The 19,788-nt window shown below is 48.8% G+C and overlaps 1 protein-coding gene across 1 annotated transcript; it reads right to left on the bottom strand.

The window, feature by feature from the left end:
• Positions 1-1,255: 1,255 nt before the first annotated feature.
• Positions 1,256-18,934, bottom strand: RASL12 (RAS like family 12). The gene is made up of 5 exons (XM_056865706.1): positions 18,817-18,934; positions 15,358-15,414; positions 8,158-8,231; positions 2,743-2,933; positions 1,256-1,640 (listed from the first exon to the last, which is right to left on the bottom strand). Exons 1-5 carry the CDS (start codon positions 18,932-18,934, stop codon positions 1,256-1,258), a joined length of 825 nt encoding a protein of 274 aa, XP_056721684.1.
• Positions 18,935-19,788: the final 854 nt, after the last annotated feature.

Genomic DNA, 19,788 nt, shown 5'->3' with positions numbered 1-19,788 from the left:
CTATGGCATTGAAGTCCCTCCCCTCCCCTCCTCAGGCTGGAGAACCAGTGTGGTGTAGTGGTTAAGAGCGGTGGCTTGGAGCGGTGAACTCATATCTGGAGGACTGGGTTCCTCACTCCTCCACATGAGCGGCGGAGGCTAATCTGGTGACCTGGGTTGGTTTCCCCTCTCCTACACATGAAGCCAGCTGGGTGACCTTGGGCTAGTCACAGTTCTCTCTGAACTCTCTCTGCTCCGCCTACCTCACAGGGTGTCTGTTGTGAGGAAGGGAAGGGAAGGTGATTGTAAGCCGGTTCGATTCTGCCTTAAGTGGTAGAGAAAGTCGGCATATAAAACCAACTCTTCTTCTTCTCCCCGCCAAAAATCTCCCACCAGTGGGGAAAAGGGACCTGGCAACCCTAAGATACCTGCAATAGCGGTGGAACAGAAGTTCCGCCCAAATCTCATTCTGCTGGCAAAGAGATGGTTCCAGCCTCCATCCCTTGTTGGACCCCCAACCTGCAGCAACACACACAGTCACAATGAACAAAAACAACCGGGTTTAGCTTTCCCCACATGCAGATGGCTCCAGGGTAAAAAATGTACCAATCCCAATGCCAGCTGAAATGCAGGAAAATACGGGTCGGCCCAGTGGTAAGGTGGCCTGAGTTCAATTCCCACCTCAGGTCACTGGGTGACCTTGGGCCAGCGACTGTCTCTTTCTCAGCCTCATCTACCTCACAGGGTGGTTCTGGGGGTTAAATTAGGGTTGCCATCCTCTGGGTTCTAGCTGGAGATCTCCTGCTATTACAACTGATCTCCAGTCGATAGAGGTAAGTTCACCTAGAGAAAATGGCTGCTTTGACAATTGGACTCTCTGGCATTAAAGTCCCTCCCCTCCCTAAACCCCGCCCTCCTCAGTCTCCACCCCGAAAAACCCCTGCCGATGGCGAAGAGGGTCCTGGCAACCCTAGGTTAAATGGAGGGCGAGGAGAGAACCATGAATGCTGCCCTGAATACTTTGGTGGATGGCCAGGATCAAAATGTGGCAGGTAGATAGAAATCACTGGTTTGGCCTGGAGGGTTTCTGGGGGCCTTTCATCGAAGGTTCGCCCACAGTCCAGACCACTGTTTCTCCCAGCGTGCTTTGCTGCAGGGCCAAGGCCGTGCGGCCTGCGGAATGTTGGTCCTCAAAATGGCGGCCCAATTGTTCCCAGGGTTCAGCGCAGTCCACTGGCAGGGGCTCGTTTCCTCTTTGCCGCTTTGTGGGCCCTCCTCAAAATATCTTAAAGCCCTTCAGCAAAGTCAACGTGGGCGCCTTCCTCTTGCTCTGAGCCCGCGAGGATTTCACCGTGACCAGCTTGGCTTGGGCCACCGAAGGGATTTCCTTGTAGTTGACCGTGGACAGCGTGTTGAAGGTGCAGCTGGCCAAGCCATGTTTGGAGGCCACGGCGGCCGGCGGGAGGAGGTGGAGGGGGGACTTCTCCTCGATGATGAACAGAGGGTGGATGGCCATGTGCCTCTCCATCTCCCGCCTCACTTCCCGAACGGCCTCGTGGAACACGTGCTGCACGGATTCGAAATCCAGGCAGGCCGAGACTTCGTAGAATAAGCAGCCATATTTGGCAGCGAGAGACACCCCCTCGGCCTTGGTGATCTGCCTGGAAAGGAGAGCCAGAAAGGTTGATTTCCCCCCTGTTACTACCTTCATCTATAAACAGGCCTCGCTCAATTGGGTTCCCAACATAGCCTCGGCAAATGACGGGAGGTTTGGGGAGGGCGGTGCCTGGAAAGTGAAGAGCTTAGGGAGGATGTGACATCACTTCTAGGAGATGCTTGAGGCTTAGGGTTGCCAACCTCCAGGTACTAGCTGGAGATCTCCCACTATTACAACTAATCTCCAGCTGATAGAGATCCATTCGCCTGGAGAAAATGGCCGCTTTGGCAACTGGACTCTATGGCATTGAAGTCCCTCCCCAAACCCCACCCTCCTCAGGCTCTGCCCAAAAAACCTTCTGCCAGAGGCGAAAAGGGACCTAGCAACCTTAACGAGGCTGCCTCCCCTAGTCTCTGTGATATTTATCATAGAGACTAGGGGGAATTCCTAGAGTGGTGCGAACTGGAGGCTATTTTTTTTTCTTCTGCTCCTCAATTCCCCAGGGGTGGGGAACTGGGGCTGGGGGCAGTTAATTCCCTATCCAAAGTGGGTAGATAGATCCATGGAGTGTTTGCATCCCCAATGTGATTCAACGTCCATTAGATAAGTGCAGGCTTGGCATTGGTACTTCTGAAAATGGTTTATTCGCATCCCACTCAAAAACCCTTCCTCTGGCTTCACTAGGGTTGCCAGGTCCCCACTGGCAAATGGTGGGGGATGGAGGGTTGGGGGGGATTTACCAGCTGCAGAGGGAGGCCAGTGCCAGCGTCACTTCTGGAAGTTAAATTATCACATTGCTGACATCTTGGGAGATGTTCAGGTGTTTGGGCAAAAACTCTATGGTAGAAGCCGTTTTTACCATGGAGTTTTTGTCCAAATACAAGAGTGTTTCCCACAACAGCAGTGACGTGATGAGATAGTGGAAGAGAAAGAGATCCGGCTTGCAAGACAGTTGCCAGGTATAGACCTCGGGCAGAGTCTTGTGCCCTGAAGAGCTGCCCAGGAGGGCGAATTCTGTGGCTTCTACCCTCACTAAGGATGCAGCGGGGGCTGAATTTCAGATTTGAACACGCTAGCCTATGCCTTGCCTGCAGCCTTCTCCTTACCTGTACTGTTCCATGTCCAGCTTGTTTCCCACGAGGAGAACAGGGGGTTCATGCTGGGTGTTCTTCGAGTGGAGCGTGAGGATATCCAGGTACTGCTGGCAGCCCTCGAAGCTCTTTCGGTTGTTGATGCTGTAGACCACCAGGTAGCCGTGGGCCCAGTTCAGGTATCGTTCGCAGCTGACTGGCACATCCTAGCAGGGAAGCGCATCATCACTAACGGTTACTGGAATCTCAATAGGCCAAGTTATAGGCAAATTGTCACCCTGAGCAAAGTTCATTCAACCCTTCCTGGGTCTGCACTTTCGGCTGGCCTGGACCAGCCAAGAGATAAAAAATAAAGCCAAGACTGATGGTTAGAAGAAGAAGAAGAAGAGAAGAAGAAGAAGAAGAGTTGGTTTTTATATGCCGACTTTCTCTACCACTTAAGGAAGAATCAAACCGGCTTACAATCACCTTCCCTTCCCCTCCCCACACACCCTGTGAGGTAGGTGGGGCTGAGAGAGTGTGACTAGCCCAAGGTCACCCAGTTGGCTTCATGCGTAGGAGTGGGGAAACAAATCCAGTTCACCAGATTAGCCTCCACCGCTCATGTGGAGGAATGGGGGATCAAACCCGGTTCTCCAGATCAAAGTCCACCTCTCCAAACCACCGTTCTTAACCACTACACCTCGCTGACTCTCTGGTTAGGGTTGCCAGGTCCTACCTGGCCATTGTTAGGAGCTTCTTACTGAAGCAGCACTGGATAATGTCACTAACAGGTTTACCAGGTTTACCCTGGAAGTGCTGGCATCATGCTGGTGCTCTAGCAATTGCTAGCAATGCAGGGTAAACCTGGATGTTACTGTGCTGCATGTGTGCGCGCAGATCGCTCCCCCTGTTCTTCCTTCCTCCCATCGACCAGCTGAGGGGCGGTGGGCAGCACGGTGGATTGGTGGGCAATTAGCCGCCATCACTGGGCTTTTGGCAACCCTACTGATGGTGCAGGCCAAACTGGCCTAGAAGAAAATTGCTTCCTAACCCCAAAGTCCCCCAGTAAGATGGCATTAAAGCAGAGGATGCACAAACTTGGGTTGTTGGCATGCTCTAGAGCAGTGGTTCCCAAACTTTTTGGGCCGCCACCCCCTTGGTTCCACAAACTCAACCCCAGTGCACCCTACCCTAGCCAACAACACAGTTGAAAGGGCCCACCTCTAGCGCCCCCCTGCTGCCCCCTTGCCTCTTAGTCCCCCCCTAGGTAATCCCACTGCCCCCCATGGGGTGGTACTGCCCACTTTGGGAACCACTGCTCTAGAGCGTGCCTCCCTCCACGGGAGGAAAATCCCCATTAGAAACCAACCCATGACACCCAAATGCAAGTATGCCAGTTAACTGGGAGTTAGTTTCCCTTCCACAATCCAGGATTCCACAGTCAAACAGCCAGCATGGTGTAGTGGTTAAGAGTGGTGGTTTGGAGCGGTGGACTCTGATCTGGAGAACCAGGTTTGATTCCCCACTCCTCCACATGAGCGGCGGTGGTTAATCTGGTTAACCGAGTTGATATCCCCACTCCTCCACATGCAGCCAGCTGGGTGACCCTGGGCTAGTCACAGCTCTCTTAGAGCTATCTCAGCCCCACCTACCTCACAAGGTGTCTGTTGTGGGGAGGGGAAGGGAAGGTGATTGTAAACCAGGTTGATTCTTCCTTAAGTGGTATAGAAAGTTAGCATATAGAAACCAACTTTTCTTCTTCTTCTTCTTCTTCTTCTTAACCTGGATTAAGCTCTGGTTTAGAATCTATGGGTGCTTTCACACATGCCAAATAATGCACTTTCAATCCAGTTTCAATGCACTTTTCAGCTGGATTTTACTGTGTGAAATGGCAAAGTCCACTTGCAAACGATCGTTAAAGTGCATTGAAAGTGGATTGAAAGTGCATTATTTAGGATGTGTGAAAGTGCCCTAGGGGTGCGTGGGTGGGGTGGGGAGGACTAACAGCTAGGGTAGCCAGCCTCCTGGTGGTGGCTGGAGATCTCCCACTTTTTCAACTAATCTCTAGGCGAAAGAGAATCAGTTCACCCGGAAAAAATAGCTGCTTTGGAAGGAGGACTCTATGGTCATTTATGCAGGGGAAATTTGCTTTTGGTTTGCTGCACAGTTTTCTGCTCCGAATTCTCAAACAATACATGCCTGAGGGATTCTCACTCCCCCTGTAATGCCTGTAATCATTATTATTATTTGAATGTATGCTTTTATGTTCGGTCTGCATTTTTGCACTTATAGAAATGCTAAGCCCAGAATATAAGGGCTGGTTTAGAACACTATGTATTCATATGCACATACATGGAGGCTTTGGGAAGGTGGCACCCGGGAGCCATGGGCCAGTAAATCAGACTGTCTGTGCTTGATACAGCCTTCCACTAATACACAGCTCAAAGTTACCTTCTGCTTAAGGAATGTGTTTTGTACTTCCAAGATCACAAGACCTAGCATCTGCTTAGAGACAGCTTCGACCAATCGCTATACACTATGTTAATGAAAGTAAAGTAAGCAACCAATATGTAGTTAGTCTACATAATTGGAACATCCCTAACCAGAAGTTATAATTGGGGTGGCAATCCTTTGTTTAGGGTGTGTGAGCTGTCCTGCACCTTAGGGCAGCCCTCACCCGGTATGTATTATTAAGCTTAATAAACAAACTGCCTTGAAATATCAACCTCTTCCTGTGTTATGGTCATTGGGACTTAATACTATAACGCAGGCTCTTCACCCCCTCCCAATTCCAGGAGAAACTTGTGACTAATTAGGCATCCCCAATGAATCAGGGAGCTTCTGAGTCCCTCCCTCTGAGAACGAAGCCTTGTTGCACTTGGAGGGGGCAGGTCAGCTCTCAAAGGGACTGCATGTGCTTTTGCTGGGTATTCCTCCCCACCTTTCTTCAACAGCTCCCTACCAGGAGCTGCCTTCCAACCTTTGCAGCCTTCTTCAGTGTCTTCCTGCACATTTCATGAAGGTTTAACTCCCTCTTTTGTGCTTTGCTTTGAGGGAAGGGGTTGGATGGGAGGGCGAAGCCAAAATGGGTGTGGGGACAGAAACCCAAAGTTAAAAGCTATGCATGGAAACAGGGGAAATTGCGTTGCTCTTGCCTCGAAGCAGTAGTTAAATTTGTCCTAAAACATGAACCTATAATTGTGGGGGAAGAACGAGGCCACAACGAAGTCTTGTCTGAAGGTCAGTAAAATCATGAATAATGCAAAGGAAGCCTCGAAGCAGTCCAGCAGGGACTGCAAAGTAAATACCCCTGCATAAATGCTTATGGCATTATACCCCATTGAAGCCCCTCCCCAAACCCTAGCCTTCTCAGGCTCCGCCCCCCAAATCCCCAGGTGTTTCCAGAACCAGAGCTGGCAACCTTAGGCAGTGAATCCACACATCTGCATCCACAGCTAAGTGGACTTAGTTTCTAACCAGGATTTTTTTGCATGAGAAGGGAGGGGGAAGAAGCAAGACTTGCACATGAACCCAGCGGGAGGATAGATTTGTGCACATTTTGGTTGCGTGTCAGTTAGTTGTGATGTCTGAGTGCACCCCCTGTTGTCAGGGAGGGCAAAAAATATCTGTCTCTTTCCCCAAACCACTCACAATGCTATAAACTTCCACGGATCCTTTTTCAAAAAGGAATCCTAACCTTGAGAGCCCCTCCTCGTAGGGAGGGGGCTGCAAAGCCTAGCTATTAGCAGCCTGCCCTCCCTCTGACATTCCCCTTTTGTCTATTGTTTCAACACCCCCACCTCCCCAGCCACTGGACGCATTTTGCACTTGGCAGCGCATGAACAGGTCATTGTTCCCGAGGATGCTCACAGTCAGGACTGCCCTGGGTAATGGAGCTCCAGGCTATGCCAGGCCAGCAAATTCGGCTCCTCGGGTCAGGTGGGTTTGCAGGCCGACTTCAGCATTTGCTCATTAGGTGTGTGACTCAGCTTTTCACAGAATAATTAAAAGCAGCTGTGCCCTTGGCTTTAAAAGAAACCCGACTCTGTTTACCTGCCGGTTGCCAGCAAAAAAAGTTCGAGGTATTTTAGTGCTGCAAACCAGCTACACATGAACACATGAAGCTGCCTTCTACTGAATCAGACCCTCGTTCCATCAAAATCAGTATTGTCTACTCAGACCGGCAGCAGCTCTCCAGGGTCTCAGGTAGAGGTCTTTCACATCACTTACTTGCCTAGTCCCTTTAACTGGAGATGCCGGAGATTGAACCTGGGACCTTCTGCATGCCAAGCAGTTGCTCTACCACTGAGCCCCTCTATGGTTGTCAGCTCTGGGCGGAGCCTGAGGAGGGCAGGGTTTGGGGAGTGGAGGGACTTCAATGCCATAGAGTCCAATTGTCAAAGCAGCCATTTTCTCCAGGGGAACTGATCTCTATCGCCTGGAGATCAGTTGTAATAGCAGGAGATCTCCAGATACCACCTGGAGGTTGGCATCCCTAAGCTACACCCATCCGAGCAATGCCAACTCTGGGTTCAAAATTCCTGGAGATATGGGGGTGAAGACTGGGGAGGGTGGGTTTTGGGAAGGGGAGGGATCTCAGTGGGGAATAATGCCATATTGTCCACCCTCCAAAGCAGCCATTTTCTCAAGGAAGACTCATCTGTGTAGTCTGGAGAGCAGTTGTAATTCTGGGAAGTCTCCAGACCCCACCTGAAGGCTGGCAACCCTAACCCATCCCCCTGGGCCTGCACCACCAACCACTTGGTTGAAATTTGGACCGAGTGGAAGGTACTGAGAGCTCAGGAGGGGATGCCTCACCTTCCTAGGGTTGCCAACTTCCAGATGGTGGCTGGAGGTCTCCTGCTATTACAACTGATCTCCAGGCAACAGAGATTGGTTCACCTGGAGAAAATGGCTGCTTTGAAAGGTGGACTCTATGGCATTATATCACACTTAAGTCCCCAAACCCTGCCCTTAGGTTCCCCCCCCCTCCAAATCCCCAGGTATTTCCCAACCCAGAGCTGGCAACCCTACTAGCAGATGATGGCAGGGAACCAGCTGAGCTCCTGCGGAGATTGAGTAGTATTTCAGGACAGCGCATAGGAAAACAGAAAGTGAATCATGCCCCCCCCCTGGTCTGAAACAGAAGTGGTTTCCTTTGTATTGTTCTGCAGTCTGCCCCTTCCCCAAGTGGCAAGACGTTCCAGAGGCAATGCTGGCTGACGTTGGTCTCCTTGGGAGAAGAAAGCCCGCTGGAGACTTAAAGTGTCTTTGTACTATCACCTTTATTATAAATACACAAGCAGAAATAAAGAGTAACATCTACAAGGAGAGCATACCCATTACCTCCACTCAGAACCCAGAGAGAGAGAGAGAGAGAGAGATTCTGGGAGAACTCCAGGCCCCACCTGGAGTGGGCTACCCTACCTGATGCTTAATTCTCCCTACCTGGTCAGCTGTATCCATCACCTTTAGCAGTACTGGCTGTTGGTCAACTACCTCTTCCGAAGCGTAAGTGTCCTCTGCAAGACAAAATAGACAAACACAAGCCTACCTGAAGAACAGCTTCTCATATCTCCAAAGTTGAGCTGTTACCCTCAGGAAAACCACCCATGCCAAAACATTCTGTTTGGCTCTGCAAACTACCTCTATGCAAACATAATAATGGTTAAATGGGCAATTTGTTACTAAAACATCTTGCCCTCCACACAGGGTGGCCAGGTCCCTCCTGGTCACCGGTGGGAGATGAAGGGGCAGGGTTGCCAGATCCAGGTTGGGAAACTCCTGGAGATTTGGGGACAGAGCCTGGGGACCTCAGTGGGATATAATGCCATTGAGTCCACTCTCCAAAGCATTTGTTTTCTCCAGGGGAACTGATCTCTGTAGTCTGGAGATGAGCTGTAATTCTGGTGGATCTCCAGGTTCCACCTGGAGGCTGGCATCCCTAGGTGGTTGGGCTGAAGTGTTTTGGCCTTTCCAGGAAGAACATGGTGCGGGACTGTTCTGCCGTTTGACCTGTGGACATATGAACATATGAAGCTGCCTTATACTGAATCAGACCCTTGGTCCATCAAAGTCAGTATTGTCTACTCAGACTGGCAGCAGCTCTCCAGGGTCTCAGGCAGCACATCACCTACTTGCCTAGTCCCTTTAACTGGAGATGCTGGGGATTGAACCTGGGACCTTCTGCATTCCAAGCGGATGCTCTACCACTGAGCCACAGCCTATGGTGACTCCCATGATGCTTAAAATCTGTATAGGACCACTGGGAGAAGTCACTCTGGGATGTAGAGAAACCTGGATCTGGCAACCCTACGCCCCCACCCCTCTGCTGGTGGTTGGGGAGGGGGGACCCGGCAACCCTATGACCACCACAAAGAACCCATGTCTGATCCAGAAGTGATGTCATTTTTGGACAAGTTGTAATAGCGGGAGATTTCCAGACACTGTCTGGAGGTTGGCAACCCTAGTAGGAAGCAAGTTGATGGCACTTAACACACACACACAGCCTTGCTCTGGGCAGACCCCCGCACTTGTTCTCTTCTGCTTTCTTATAAGCATCCCCCCAGCCTCCGGGCTTGACTTGAAGGTAGGGTTGCCAACCTCCAGGTGGTTAATGATGAAAAAGGGGGAGTCAGGTACTAAATGTACAAGACCAACGAACTATAAAAAGTACCCAACTATTGGTGTGAACTTATAATCAAGACTCACAATGTATTTGTATATAGGAATACAATAGTAGCCAAGGTCCATATTTCATTTGTTATGAAAGTCTTACAAAATGACACCTCATAATACAGACTTAATATAAAATAAGTATTTTATACTTCTTCATATATTATATGCTGCAAGTTGTCTCCTTCATGTACGGTAGCAGCCAAATTCTGTGCTGTTAACAAGCTCCTAGGTTTCACTTGTTTCATAGGGGTTAACTTCCTCAGAACATTTTCAAACTTCCAAACTTCTTTCTGAGCAGGATCTTAAGAGGATATATTAGTACATACATAAAGTTCTTCAGACCCTTATATTATGTTTTTATCTTAGGTTATGCTGTTTTGTTCTGAGTTACCAATGCATAATCACCTTCTATAGACTCATCATATACAATACATTGTGAGTCTTGATTATAAGTTCACACCAATAGTTGGGTACTTTTTATAGTTTGTTAACCTCCAGGTGGTGGCTGGAGATCTCCCGCTGTTACAACTGATCTCCAGGCGATAGAGATCAGTTCCCCTGGAGAAAATGGCCGCTTTGGCAACTGGACTCTATGGACTCTCCCCTCCCTGGACCCCACCCTCCTCAGGCTCCGCCCCCAAAATCTCCAGGTATTTCCCAACCCGGAGGTGGCAACCCTACTTGAAAGCCACCTGCCCAGAACCCTGCAGGTGTCCCTGAGACACCGGTGAAATCTTTGACGACTTCACAAATAGTTCTCCACAGAGGTACAAATAATTGGAGAGTGCGCACCATGGTCATGCCAAGAAAGGCCCTGTTCTAAATCCCCATTTTTTGGACCATGAACACATATGGCTTCCTTGGAGGAGTTTCTCAAATATCTGCACCTTTAAACTTTAATTGTAAGCAAAGCTAGCTATCACTAGCAGCCTCTTCAGCAGGTAAACATGTAGACCCCTTGTACATAGTTGCAGGTATGTTCCATGCTGCTCTCTTGGGATCTGTGGACTGGGGTACTAATCTGGCAACTGGCGTTAGAAGAGGCCTGGACATCTCAGTTTCCCTCACTAGGGTTGCCAGCCTGCAGGTGGGGCCTGGAGATCTCCAGGATTTACGAGCAATCTTCAGACTATAGAGATCTCCCTCTGGAGAAAAGGGCTGCTTTGGGAGGGTGGACTCCATAGCATTATACCCTGCTGAAGCCCTTTCAGGAATTTCCCAGTGCAGAGAGAGCCAGTGTGGTGTAGTGGTTAGAAGCAGCGGACTCTAATCTGAAGAACTGGGTTTGATTCCCCACTCCTCCACATGAGCGGCAGACTCTAATCCAGAGAACTGGGTTGGTTTCCCCACTCCTCCACATGCAGCCTGCTGGGTGACCTTGGGACAGTCACGGTTCTGTCCGAACTCTCTCAGCCCTACCTACCTCACAAGGTGTCTGTTGTGGGGAGAGGAAGGGAAGGAGATTGTAAACTGGTTTGAATCTCGTAAAAATGTAGAGAAAGTCAGCATATAAATAACTACTCTTCTTCAAAGTTGGCAACCCTACGTTCCCTGCATCTCTGCAACTTTCATACAGAGCAATGCAAGCCATCAGCTGCTGGGAGGAAAAGTCTTTGGCTCTATGTCTTGAAAGAGTCCCCCCCCCAGAACTCCCCCTTCCTCCCTCTTCAAGTCTCTTGTTTCTTCCAGATTGAGAGTCACTGTGCAGATATACAAGCAACTTTCCGCTGCCCTGGAAATTCCACTCCCACCTCTCCGTTCTGGACAGTCCGGGGAAAGCAAAACAACAGTGACCTTCAAATGGGGTGGGGGGGAGACTTTCTTGCTCCAATTAAAAGTGCCTCCGTGCCCTTTTCCTCTCTACTAAATTAATATCCAGTGATTCATCCAGTGAGACATTTTTCAGACTAACTGCAGGGACTTCAGAACTACAAAAACAACTCCATCCTCTTCCTCTTTTGAAAAACAAAACTCATCCCTAAGCTTTGGAGAGAGAATATTTGGGAACAGGACCCCTTTCAGGGTTCAACCCTCAGTGAAGGTTTTGGAGCGCGTTCATAAATCTTGCTGACTTTCGCCATGAATCATTCACAGCCCTCGGCAGTCCCGTCAGGTTGGCTGACCAAAATATGCCCAGAATGTTAACATCTGGCAGCACAAGATTTTAAAAGTGATCTGGCAGATCTCCGATCAGCCTGCCTGATTGGAGAAAAGAGCGCTGCTAAAGTTAACTTGCTGCACAGAATGGCAAGTTTCTTTAAGCATAGTTAAATTAAGCATAGTTAAAATAAGCATACGGTAGTTAAATTAAGCATAGTTAAATTGTGGAACTCCCTGCCCCAGGATGTGGTGATTGCTGCGAGCTTGGAAGGCTTTAAGAGGGGAGGGGACATGTTCATGGAGGAGAGGGGTAATCATGGTTACTAGTTAAAATGGATACTGGTCATGATGCATACCTATTCTCTCCTGGATCAGAGGAGCATGCTGGATATATACTGTGGAATATAGGCAGGATGGTACTGCTGCAATTGTCTTGTTTGGGGGCTTCCTAGAGGCACCTGGTTGGCCATTGTGTGAACAGACTGCTGAACTTGGTCTGATCCAGCAGGGTTTTTCTTATATTCTTATGGAGGAGAGGTCTATCCATGGCTACTAGTCAAAATGGTTACTAGTCATAATGCATACCGATTCTCTCCAGGATCAGAGGAGCATGCCTGTTATATTAGGTGCTGTGGAACATGGGCAGGACAATGCTGCTGCAGTCATCTTGTTTGTGAGCTTCCTAGAGGCACTGGTTGGCCACTGTGTGAACAGACGGCTGGACTTGATGGGCCTTGGTCTGATCCAGCAGGGCTAATTATCTTAACTGGAAGCAGAACAAAAGAAGGAAAATTGAATCCCGAGAAATTTCAGTGGTACTTGGACTCCCCACATGGGGCAACCTGGAACTGCCATTCCATTTTATTTTTTAAAAATCATCACAAACCAGGTCTGCTGAAAAAAGGATAGCAGGGAAAACTCTAGAATGCAACAGGGCACCAGTGACATTATGCGGGTCCTCTGTTAAAACTGAATGAACAAACCGAAGCAATTTGACTGAAAGGGTTAGTTGAAATCAACCTACTGCTTTAGAATGGGAATAAAACTTTGTAGTTTAAACCAACTTTAGGTGCTAGCGGAAAGATATCACGTTCTTCTCATTTGCTAGGCATCACTCAAATTGTGTTCATTGCCAGCCGTGGCTTTGCATGTAAGAAGAAACTTGGCAAAACAAATAAAGCGTTCGGAGAATTTTTAAGTCCCTGCAGCCTTTCTAAAAAATCAGCATTTTTTCCATTTCTGCTTTCCTTGGTACGTGGGCCTTAAAGTTGGCAGCTTGTTTCTGTCTGCAGCAAATCCACATCACACTCTGGCCACTTACAATATCCTGGGCCTTTTCTTGCCAACAACCCTCTCTCCAAGAGGCAAACATGAAATTTTCCAGTGTTTCCCAGGGACATAAGGACCTAAGGACCTTCATTTTCTGCTATGTTCTTTCGAAACACTTTTATGGCTGATAAAAACAAACTGCTTGAAAAATATTTTTGGGAGCCTTGGGCCTCGAGTGGGTCCCTGCTAGTGTGATGTGCACATGAGTAGGGTTGCCAACCTCCAGGTGGTGGCTAGAGATCTTCAGCTATTACAACTGATCTCCAGGCGACAGAGATCAGTTCCCCTGGAGATAGGATTGCCAGGTTCTACTTCACCACTAGCAGGAGGTTTTTGAGGTGGAGCCTGAGGAGTAGGGTTGCCAACCTCCAGGTACTAGCTGGCAATCTCCTGCTATTACAACTGATCTCCAGCTGATGATCAGTTCACCTGGAGAAAATGGCCACTTTGGCAATTGGACTCTATGTCACTGAAGTTCCTCCCCAAGCCCCACTCACATAAAACTACAGAATCATAGAATCATAGAGTTGAAAGGGACCACCAGGGTCATCTAGTCCAGCCCCCTGCACAATGCAGGAAACCCACAACCACCTCCTCCACCACACCCCCTGCGACCCCCACTCCATGTCCAGAAGATGGCCAAGATGCACTCCCTCTCATCATCTGCCTAAGATCACAGAATCAGCATTGCTGACAGATGGCCATCTAACCTCTTCTTAAAAACTTCCAGCGAAGGAGCGCTCACCACCTCCCAAGGAAGCTTGTTCCACTGAGGAACCGCTCTCCTCAGGCTCCGCCCCAAAAACCTCCCACCAGTTGCGAGAAGGGACCTGGCAACCCTACTGAGGAGGGCAGGATTTGGGGAGGGGAGGGACTTCAATGCCATAGAGTCCAATTGCCAAAGTGGCCATTTTCTCCAGTGGAATTGATCTCTATTGGCTGGAGATCAGTTGTAATACAGGAGATCTCCAGCTAGTACCTGGAGGTTGGCAACCCTACCTGGAGAAAATGGCCACTTTGGCAATAGGCCTCCAAGGCATTGAAGTCCCCCCACTCTCCAAACTCCGCCTTCCTCAGCGTCCACCCCCAAAATCTCCAGGTATTTCCCAACCCGGAGCTGACAACCCTATGCATGAGTGCTTGGCCAGAAGCAGAACAGTGAATTTTGCACGCCAATGATCAATCCCACCTTCGAGGACTCTGCGGTCAACATAGTCCTATTCAGACATTACATGCAGGCATAGTGGGAACCCAGAAACAACTGCATGTATTGGGAGCTCCTGATATTGATGAGCTCGATATGTGCTGTCACCAGGTGGTCCGAACAGAGGCAATGCACACATTTTGCATCTGTGCTTACGCACAAACCAGAACCATGAAAAATCCAGTGGTCGTTTTGCATGTACTGAAGCTGTACACGGGTGCAAAATACCTGCTTGGCACCTGTTCAGACTACACAGCAAGTGGGAAGGTTTATGCCTGGTGGACTCCAAAACACCTGGGAACTGGGTAAGAACTCTATCTTACGGCTAGGCTGGGTTTATGGATAGCAGATCAGGAGGGTACGTTCAACGACCAGGGAACCCCAAGGAAAGACACGTGTAGCTGCCTTAGACCAAAGCCTCTTAAACTGTCGGTCGCGACCCCATATGGGGTCACGTAACTGAATGTGGGGGGTTGCAAAAAATTTGGCAACAGTAAATGGTAAAATTATATGTATACCAAAGAATTGTTCTAAAATAAATTTCTTTATGATTTATTATCAGTAAATGTTTGATTTATATACCTATTTTATATACCTATATACCCGGGGTCGTGTCAAAATTTCTCGGGTGAAAAGGGGTTGCGAATAGAAAAAGTTTAAGAAGCCCTGCCTTAGCCTGAATCAGACTATCGGCCCATCAAGGCAAGTATTGTCTCCTCGGACTGGCAGCAGCTTTCCTAGCAGAGGTCTTTCCCATCACCTTTTTAACTGGAGATGCCAGAGATTGAACATGGGGCCTTCTGCATGCCAAGCAGAGGCTCTACCACAGCTCCTCCCCAGACTGGTTGCTGCTGGTGCCTGAAATGGAACAAGCAAGAAGGTTCGGTTCTACAGGCCAGTCTTTTAGCATTTATACAGGACCTCCTGGCCAATCTAAAGGCTTCATCCTGCCAGCCAATCACAGGGGCCCTGGAGCTTGCTGTGCCTGCCGGGGATTTGGACTCCTGAGCATATGTGACAGCTCGCTACATAGAGATGCCAACCTCCAGGTAATAGCTGGAGATCTCCTGCTATTACAACTGATCTCTAGCTGATAGAGATCAGTTCACCTGGAGAAAATGCCCGCTTTGGCAATTGGACTCTATGGCACTGAAGTCCCTCCCCTCTCCAAACCCTGCCCTCCTTAGGCTCTGCCCCCAAAATCTCCCGCTGGTGGTGAAGAGGGATCTGGCAACCCTATCACTACGCTAGGTTCAACCCCTGTTAAAGAAGCAATTCCAGAAAGCATAGAACAGGAAAACTCAGGGAGACCTGCAAACGTGGATGTAACACCTTACCCAGAGTAGGATCATATTCACTTATAAACCTCTTGGTCAGGAATTTCACTGTCAGTGCTGTAAGAAGGAAGAGAGAAGAACGGTTTAGTACACGCAAGTCACGTTGTTGAAGCAGCAAGACGAGGGGCTGGACCCAGATTAAATTTTCCACAGCCTTCCCTTGCTGAAACAGAGAACTTTCCTGCCTCCCCTCCCCTAGGGCTGCCAACCTCCAGGTACTAGCTGGAGATCTCCTACTATTACAATTGATCTCCAGCCGGTAGAGATCACCTGGAGAAAATGGCCACTTTGGCAATTGGACTCTATGGACAGTGTGGTGTAGTGGTTAAGAGCGCTGGTTTGAAGAGGTGAACTCTGATCTGGGTTTGATTCCCCACTCCTCCACATGAGCGGTGGATGCTAATCTGGTGAACCAGGTTGGTTTCCCCACTCCTACACATGAAGCCTGCTGGATGACTTTGGGTTACAGCTCTCAGCCCCAACTACAGGGTGTCTGTTGTGGGCAGGGGAAGGGAAGGCGACTGTAAGCCAGTTTGATTCTTCCTTAAGTGGTAGAGAAAGTCTTCTTCTTCTTCTTCTTTGAAGTCCCTTCCCTTCCCAAACCCTGCCCCCCCTCAGGCTCTGCCCCAAAAACCTCCCACTGGTGGCAAAGAGGGACCTGGCAACCCTCCCCTCCCCCCACTGCAGCACACTGGTCCCCCAAAAAATGCTGCTCCTGGAGGCAAAAGGGGACCCTGAGGAATGAAGGGCAAATGGGGGGGGGGTCTACAGGTGGAACAGGGAATTGGCAGAAATTGCACTAGTGGAAAATTTCGTTGGGATCCCACCCACGTCTTGCAGTTTTGCACACACAAAACAAATTCTCTCAGAGGGAACTGATCAGGAAAAGGTTGTGGTGGACTGGATTCTGCATCGTCGGGCGTGTCGCTGATGTCTCTGGCAAAGCACAGACCCTGCACAAGTGGCTGAGGGTTCCACCACACAACCACATGAAGAGAGTGGTGAACAGGGTTGCCAGGTGCCTGTTAATGGCGGGCAATTTCCCACCAATTAACAGGCCTGCCCCCCACCCCTCAGCTGGCTGATGGGGGACACAGGCCAGCTAAAGGGTGGCACAATAATGTCCCTTCCAAGGTAAACCCAGAAACGACAGGAACACTCTAGCCCATCCCTCAACAACAACAAAAAACTCTATGGAAACCATAGACTTTTTGGAGGAAAATGCTAGAGCATCCCAGTCACTTCTGGGTTTGACAAGGATGATCTAGCACATTCCTTCGGGTTGGCTAGAGCATCCCTGACCCTTACGCGTTTGCCACAGAAGGGACATTAATGCATACATGTGCTGCACGCTTGCAAATCCCCCACCACAACCACCAAAGCTCTCGCTGATGGCAAGGGAGGACCTGGCGACCCTAGTGGTGAACCTAGGGTTGCCAGCTCCGGGTTGGGAAATACCTGGAGATTTTTGGGGCGGAGCCTGAGGAGGGGGGGTTTGGGGAGGACTTCAATGCCATAGAGTCCAGTTGCCAAAGCGGCCATTTTCTCCAGGTGATCTGATCTCTATTGGCTGGAGATCAGTTGTAATAGCGGGAGATCTCCAGCTAGTACCTGGAGGTTGGCAACCCTAGGAGAACTCCTTCCTACCGATTGGAAGGATGAATCAAGAAGCTACCGATCCAACAACCTAGACTCCTCCTAGGTTAGTTTTATCGTCATCATCATCATCATCATTCCTTTATTGGCATAAAAACATAATACAGAAGGATGCAAAAGGAATGGAAATATTAAAAGGTGCCCTTTATAGAATAGTTAGAAGACAGTTACATCGAATAGTGCTGTTTGTTGATGTGTGTGTAAAGTGCCTTCAAGTCACAGCCGACTTATGGCGACCCTTTTTGGTGTTGATACTGCCATCTAATTAACTGTTTGGTGGGCTTTTAAAACAAAATTAAAAACTGTGCCACCGTCTCCAGTATTTGGGGTGAACAATTGTTTAATAAATAGAAAACGTTATTAACCAACAGGGGACTGAATAGTTTGTCACGAGATTCTGTGTAGAAACTACAATAAAATAAGACATGAGCAACCGTTTCAATACCATTGTTGCCACAAGGGCAGAGCCTGTCAGACAGAGGGATTTTCCGCAATCTGCCTTCGAGTAGAGCAGATGGCAAAACATTAAATCTGGCCAGAGAAATGGCTCTGTGCTGAGAAGGATCACTCAGACCCACTCAGTGTCACTCTGTGTTTGCTCTCTGCCTCACACTCACTAAAGATGTGACAACGTTTCAGTTAATATGCGGTCATAGTGGAAACCTCTTAAGGAAAATGTTGTTTATTTAAAGGACTTTATTAACATTTATTAAATACTGTTTTCTTCTATTTTAATACATGTGCTGTTCATATTCCTCCACGTAGTTTTTGGCTGTTTTGAGCTCTGCTGCTTTATACAGGTGGTATATCCTGCAACAAGTGAGTGCTGGGGTATTGCCCCATGTAAGGGACTGGATTAATTTCCATTTCACCCACACACACACACACATAAATTTGATGGGGAGCATGTTTTATTAGTAGTGCTATTTAGGTCTTGGAAGTCCTATATCGAAGAGTCTGCATTTTATCCTTTGAAAAGCTTCTGCCTCAGTAAGCATAAGCAAGGAGTCAAAGTGGGTTAAGTTTTATTGTCTTTGTGTGTTTTTCTCCTCAACAAATGCCTCAGTCCCTTTTTTAATATAATGGGACATTTATTTATTTATATTCTTTATAGCCTTCCTTCCTCACTTGTACACCATAGAGACTGCCCTTTTCTCCAAAGGCATTGATCTCTGTAGTATGGAGATCAGTTGTGATTCTGGGAGAACTCCAGGCTGCGGCTGTAGATTGGAAACCCTAGGTCAGTGGTGGCGAACCTATGGCACGCGTGCCAGAGGGGGGCACGCAGAGCCCTCTCTGTGGGCACGCGCACCGTTGCCCCAGCACAGAAAAGCAGCCCCAGCAGCAGCAGCAGCAGGAGAGGCGACGGGAGGGATCCCCCGAGCCGCCTCATGGTGGTGACCACTGCCCGCAGCCCCGGCTCTTGCACCGGGCAGCCTCTCTCCTCTCCTTCTTTTGGCAACCACCACTGCCCTAGGTCCTTGTGAGACCTCTTTTACTCCAAGGTGGGGCTAGGATAGCAGCAGTTAATAGGCCGAGTTATGGTAGGGTCGCAGCAAACGGTGGCAGGGTTGTGGATGGGGATATCAGGGGGACATGATGCCAGATGTGGTACTATGTCACTTCTGGTTCAAAACGTGACACGGGTAGCTCTAGGAATTGCCAGAAACTCTATGGTAAAACCACAGCATTTCCAACGATTCCTACAACAACCTATATCACTTCCCAAGTTACCCCTAAGTTACAATCTTCAGAGCAACAAGATAAGAGTTGGGCTCATCATCTCTCCCCGATCCCTCTAACCTGATTTTCCAGATCCTCGACATCCTAAAATGGCCACATTGCATTCTGGAAACAGGCTGTGGAGGTGGCGCTCAGTAGCACAGGGGGTGGCCCGAGGCTTGCCAAACATGGAAGACATCCTGTGTGTATGCAAACGTAATCAGAGAGGGAATGTTAATGCTTTGTAATTAACTCATGGCATCTATTTCCTGTTGAAGAGCTCTGGGGATGAATAGCCCTCAAATCCAGATTCTGTGAAACACGGATCCAAACACTAAAAATATCAGAATGAAAACAAAAAAACACAATTAGCATTTATTCTGCATGATAAGCATTCATGGGCCATTTATGCACGGCTGTTTCCTTGCAGCCACCCCACCGACTACTTCGGGGTTTTACTTTGATTATGCATGCATTTTCCGACCTTCAGAGGTCGTCTCACTCTCCCCACACATTTCCAAACATTTTCCTCTGCGTTTTCTGGATGCTAAACACAAATCCAGAAAATGCAGGAGAAACATGCGGGGAGAGCGAGGTGACCTCTAGGGTTGCCATCCTCCAGGTAGTAGCTGGAGATCTTCTGCTATCACAAATGATCACCAGCTGATAGAGATCAGTTCCCCTGGAGAAAATGGCCACTTTGGCAATTGGACTCGATGGCATTGAAGTCCCTCCCCTCCCCAAACCCCACCCTCCTCAGGCTCCGCCCCCAAAGGTGGCAAAGAGAGACCTGGCAACCCTACAGTGGGGCCATGGAAGGATGTGAGGATCTCAGGAAGAGAAGTCTCTCTCTCGTTCCAGTTTTTAAAAACTACTTTCAGTTTCCAGCTATGATAATTGTTTCTGCACCTAAGTGGAGAAGAGAAGGATTTGGGGAAGCAAGGCATTAAACCCCAAACTCTGAGTTATCCAAGGACTCTCTCCCTGATCCCTGAGAATTTGTTTTCTATCCTTGAAATAAATGAAAACTTTTCTTGACTATGTGGGTCAGTT

Source organism: Euleptes europaea, chromosome 20, assembly GCF_029931775.1.
Source record: "Euleptes europaea isolate rEulEur1 chromosome 20, rEulEur1.hap1, whole genome shotgun sequence".
Taxonomy (NCBI): Eukaryota; Metazoa; Chordata; class Lepidosauria; order Squamata; family Sphaerodactylidae; genus Euleptes; species Euleptes europaea.
This window is presented reverse-complemented; position numbering and strand designations above follow the sequence as displayed.